At 41.6% G+C, this 5,775-nt stretch overlaps 1 protein-coding gene across 1 annotated transcript; it reads right to left on the minus strand.

Annotated features, from left to right (window-relative positions):
• Window positions 1-2,947: 2,947 nt before the first annotated feature.
• On the minus strand, window positions 2,948-5,388 carry eri2 (ERI1 exoribonuclease family member 2). The gene is made up of 8 exons (XM_056280429.1): window positions 5,256-5,388; window positions 4,961-5,025; window positions 4,726-4,806; window positions 4,408-4,535; window positions 4,147-4,306; window positions 3,225-3,325; window positions 3,079-3,146; window positions 2,948-2,957 (listed from the first exon to the last, which is right to left on the minus strand). Exons 1-8 carry the CDS (start codon window positions 5,276-5,278, stop codon window positions 2,948-2,950), a joined length of 636 nt encoding a protein of 211 aa, XP_056136404.1. The 5' UTR covers window positions 5,279-5,388.
• Window positions 5,389-5,775: the final 387 nt, after the last annotated feature.

Below are 5,775 nucleotides of genomic sequence, written 5' to 3' on the forward strand. Positions count from 1 at the left end.
GTACGTGGTGCGCGGAGGGACAAAACGCATGCGCAAACCTGTTTGGAAGGACCCAGTTAAAAAAAAATCACAATATACCCAGTCATATTAAAAAAAAAAGTAATTTTTAATAGAAAATAGGTCACATTTCCATTTGCATTACGGATTACTTTAATAGAGAAGGACATTCATTGTACAAAAACCACTTTCACTTTCTGCAATAGCACTTTTATCTCGCGCGCGCGCTCTCTCTCTCTCACGCACATACGCACACACACACAGTCCTTGAACAATCCAGCAAGAAAAACAACAAAGCAGTACCTGTTGCATTAAAATAAGTTGAACATTAAAAAAAACTAAAATTATGGTAAAACGGCTAGTAGTGGGATTTTTCACTATTTATGTGACAACTGATCACGGATCAAACTGCTAAATCTGCGACCCACTGATCAGGTTTTGAGTGAGTGTATGGGTCCAAACCCATTGTGTACAGTCAGTAGCTCTTTCTTAAGAAGGAATTCTGTGGTGGATGATGGCAGAGAAGTGAGTTGAAACTGAAATGGTGAGATGGGCCAGCTGCTTGATTGGCTGTTGAATTGGACTTAATTAAAGCCGATTCCCACTTGAAGAACTCACAACCCTTTAGGATCTTGGTTCCACTTCCTGAGCGGCGGAGTGGACAGCAGTAAAACCCTCGTCCGTGGTTTGGACCGCCATTAGCAACAAATCGACGTTTTGTACGCCGCCCACAGGCACATAGTGGGGATGTAATCTTGGACCCTCCTCCCCTAGATATCAGTTTAACAGAAGAATTATTAGCAGACGAGGAGAGGATGGAGGGAGGATGGAAAGCGACACATGATGAGGGATGGGAAGATTTGGCAGTGTGTTTTGCTAGGTCAGTAAAAATGGTGAATGAAGGCTTCACAGTCTCTTTGTGTCTTTTTGAGTATGCGCCTGTTGTTTTGTATTCCGTAATTAAAGTCTTGGACTTGGCAAATGCAGTCTTTGAGACGGAGGGTTCCTCAGAGACAGAGGGATTAGGTTTGATCAGGGAGGAAGTGTTGAACATTCTTGAGTATTTATGGGATGCCCGATTGGTATCTTTTAAGGGGCCTTTGCTCTGTAATCCAATGTGCTGATCTGATTTAGAAGCACGTGATTTTGAGATCCCTGTAGCAGTTTTAGGAAAGGCAAATTCTGTATTTGGCAATGAGGTGTTGGAGTGCAGCCTTGTCTCATTTAAAGGTAAAAAATTATTAGTGCTTGGCTTTGTCTTTGTAGATATGAAAGTATCAGAAGGCTTGCTGGTCTCCAGTTTCTGGGTTTTGCAGTTGTTTTCATTGCAGGGTATTTCTGTCATATTGCGGTTTGACATTAATTTAGTTTGACCAATCACTGAATGTGAAATGTTTTGCTCTTCCCACAAATCACATATGCTGTCACAATCTGAGGTTTCTACAGCATGAAAGATTCCACTCTTATTGCACAAATCAATCTTGACATCGTCACCCTCTAACATCACATTGTCATAGGAACCACACCGCTCCTTCCCTGCTAGAAAGCCATCTCCTCTTTGCTCTTCCCCTGTGGGTGCTGCCACTGGCTCAATTATTGGGTCAGGCTGAGGTAGGTGAGAGAGGCCGTCCATAGTGGTAAAACAGAGAACAAGCTTGTTAGGTTTATTCTGCGGTGAAGGGGCATTCATTGAGGGGGTAAGGTTTCTTACAGTGTCCACTTGGATTGACTTACAGCCATAGTTCCTCCACAATGGTGTATTAACACCATTCAGCAGTGTTATTGGCGACACAAGGCTTTGACAGTCTGTGGCTGGTTCTTGGATGAAGTTTGAGTTCTTTGCTTTGCCTGAAACAAGCTTAATGTTTTTTGACAACGATCTTAGCTGACAAGTTGTTGGAGTAGTGTTGGATGCTGGACTTTTGATTGTGGCACACGTCTTCTCCTCTTCCTTGGTGTTGCATATTTCCATCTTATTGCCAATCTGACAATTATCATTTCCACACAGGGGTTTGGCCATCAATGGGGACTACAAGAGGAAACAGTGACGTAAACATGAACTCATTTAAGAATCAATCATGCTTGAAAGAGAGAGAAAATGTGTGTATTTTTTGATGGATGCAGCTTCCCATTTACCTACCACAACAGCTTGAAGTAGGCTATCACTACACTACATTTCTGAAGCAAGGCACATTTTGCATTGGCTGCAGTGCTCCATCTATCTGCTCTACAAAGTTAAATGTAAAGGCACCCTCTATCATTGACTAAATCAAAGAATTGTTTCTTTTTCACCTCACTTTAATTGGGGTTGTGATGTGGTATGCAAAATAATAAAATGAAATAGCACAAGATTTTATTGGGTAGCATACTTGGTCTGCTCAGTGAGACAGCATGTATGCATTAATGTTCTGAAGGTGAAGCGGGGTGAAAGTCAAAACCTGGGATTGATAGGTGAAGAGGCTCTGTTTTTGTTTTGCTTTAGACTCCTTTGTCACCAATGCCTGTATTGGTTGGAGGCAGTAGCAGTTTTACCAAGTACACCTTTAAGAAAACGTTCATGCCTGGAAATGGGTAAAATCATTACCCATGACACACGAGGTTTACTTTGGAGAGATGTTTTGGGAGTTTCTAGGTGGTAAATATAATAGTGAGATGAAAAGCAGGTAAGTGAGAAAAGGGAACCACTGACCAGGGATCTTTCGGAAATGGATGGTAATCGAAAGGGCTAGGAATAGCAAAGAATTTTACAGCATTGTGGAATAAAACATGTGGGAGAAAGAGATGTCACCTGCAGGAATCTTCAGATGAGATAGGCAGGAGGGCAGTTAGTAGTAGAGGGGACACCATGGGGGTTGTCAGAGAGCCACTCACCCTCACCTGGTTTCTGGTGATCCTCATTACACACCCATCCCTCATCATCCTCACTGCCAGCAGGGCAGTGTTGCGGGCATCATCTAGACCTGTGGGAAGAGGAAAGAAGACAGAAAGAACAAAACACAGATACATCAGACCTTTTTCTCATCTAAAGTTGGGTAAAATAGATTTTTTTTGTTTGCTGTTGTTTTACCAGAGTGTTCTCGCCCAGAAAATTGGATTCCAAGATCTTGTAGGGCGCCATTCAGACCTTTGGGTTTTCGATTGTAAAATTGCTAAAAAAATAAATAGTATAGTTTATTACAACAGGGGTAAGAAAGGAGTAAGAGAATCACAAGAGAGTCTCTACTTACCCGGTAAGTAGCTCTGAGGTCTATCCAGCTATTAAGCACATCAGGCTTATGAAGCTGCTTGCGTTTACACTCATAATGCAGGCAGACGCCAAGGTCCCAGTCTGAGACACATCACAGATAGACACACATGAACATTACATTCCAGGTTAATTCAGTGGACAAATAAAGTTTCAACTTGAAATATAAGAGGTTTGCAGTCAAGTAATCCCTCTTCACCATTTATTTCAATAATAAAAAAAAACAGCTACATCATAGAGTAGCTTTGATAATTATAGGGAGCTAAACATGGTCAGTATGGAAATATCAGCAGGTACTTTGCTTATCTTTCTGAAAGTGTTTTTTCGTGTAAAAATTAAAACAAATGGTCACACAAGTGCGAGGGGGAAATCCCTATTAACTTCTCAATATCACCAGTGTGCCATGAGCTTTGCCTTTTAAATAGCATTTCACTGAAGCAAGATTGATGGCAATAAGTAATAGAATAAAATGCCATTATTGACCCAAATTGCCAAAAAGTAGGTGAGTTAAAATTTGTGGCATAGGAAGATCGTAAAGTCTGTTTATCTGCTTAAAAAAAAACAACTAAAAAGTAACACATCCACAGGAATTGTATAAATATGCTAGTCAAAGTATTGCTTTTCCCCAATATATATATCAAATGTTTATTTTTGTTTTATAAAATTTGAGGGCCCTACAATATCTAGTATGTTGTGATCTGAATTCAAACACAACAGCGGGTACCATGAGGGAATGTACCCCTTAGCAGCCAATTCAGTTTTCTTAGTTTGCATGGATCCAAATGAAGAAAGATGGATCCAAAGGGGGGCGGAGGGGTGTCAGTCAGCATGATTAATCTTTTTAGACCAATGGTCACAGTGCTCTCTTTAAATCAAAGCATCAGAGCAATACAAACAACTTTCACCTGACCAAGTGAGGAAGGCACATGGTTTTTGAGAGGTCAAAGGTGCAGTGGTTCTTAGCTCCTTAGGAAAGATCACACCCTTCTGGAGCTGCAGGGTTTGAAGCCAGCGGCTGAACCGAGAGAGACAGATGTGGAGGGGAACCCCTGCTTCCACTTGTGTCTGTGAGGGCAGGAAACCAAATTGTCAAGTGAGAAAAAGCCACACAAATAGGAGTGGACCTGTGCGCTTGTCATAGTATCTTTGTGTGCATTTTGGGACACCTGTGTAATGCCAGTCAATTCTGTACAGAACTCCGACAGAGTAGGGTGTTCCTGGGGCTGAATGTAAGTATGAAACACAGAATCGATCTCCCCGGTGTATGTGTTCAACAGAACAGCAGGGAATTCAACTACAGAAAGGGAGAAGAGGTAAAAGGGTGAATAACATCTGAATGAGTGAGAGATTATAGGGTAGATTTGGGAGGGGGATTGAAAAGTGAGAAGGCAGATGTTGAGCAATTACTGCTAAAAATATGGACCATAAAATATTATGCTAAACGTAATAAATACAGCGGTAAAGTCCCAAATTAGCAGACTTACTGATCTCTTGACCATAGTTGTTTTTTTCTCTCCAGCAAGTCGACTCAAAGTCGATTACAATCAGGTATGCAAAAATCTGATCTGGAAAAAGTCGGGCAAATAATACAGACTCTTACAAACGGACACGCGAGGTTGTATAACCCAGATGGTCCTGTATCTTGAACCTCTTGAATTAGTGTCATCTTAATTGTCTGTACATAATTTTCACATGAGGAGAAACGACATTTCAGCTTACTGGAGACCAGTGGTTTCTTCTGTGCAGCTGAAACCTGGCTGCGCTTCCTCAGCAAGCCAAGCTCTCTGTGGAGGAAACATAGAAGATGTCACTTTGTCCCTACAACATTATTTAATCTCTTAACTAAAGAAGCGCGTCTCTTTACGAAAAACAGCTGTAAACAATGAATGTTTAAATGCGAATATAAAAATTACCAATATAAAAAGCTTACGCGGCTATTCCGCGTTTTTATCGTTTCCTAACCTGGTCCTACTTGTGACCACAAGCTAACCGCCTACTTGGATGGGTTACTTACTTGGCCAATTTCTTCGTTGACATAGTTTTTTAGTTTTTTATTTCCGAGACATTTAAGCAAAATAATGCTGACTAATAATGCCTCCGTCACAATGAGCTGAAATAACACTAAACAGAAAAACACTACGGATTACTTTTCGCGGTGTTTTTTTTCGAAACGCCATCCGTCGCATTACTCCCGGTTCGACTGGTTCTGTCTGTAAAAGGGGCGGGGTCGACTTGAAACGTCATCATCATGGTGGCTGACGCTCAACATCCGGTTATTACTTTTTTTTTTTGTCCGGTTATTAAATTGTGTTTTAAGCCATGCAAGGTTTTGCTGTCAAGTTAAGGAGGAATATAGCCCTTTATGAAAAGAGGAAAGCTGAGGTGTTTTTAAGGGTATCATGGAAAAAGACGCTAACATTGTAGCGAATTCGGGGGGACAACACAACCACAGTGCCTGCCGCGGCCGGGACGCGAACCGGTATCGCCCGCACCTCAGGAGCCATCGCTAACCGCTAGACTAAAGGGTCAGACCC

This window comes from Lampris incognitus, chromosome 5, assembly GCF_029633865.1.
Source record: "Lampris incognitus isolate fLamInc1 chromosome 5, fLamInc1.hap2, whole genome shotgun sequence".
NCBI classification, from domain to species: domain Eukaryota; kingdom Metazoa; phylum Chordata; class Actinopteri; order Lampriformes; family Lampridae; genus Lampris; species Lampris incognitus.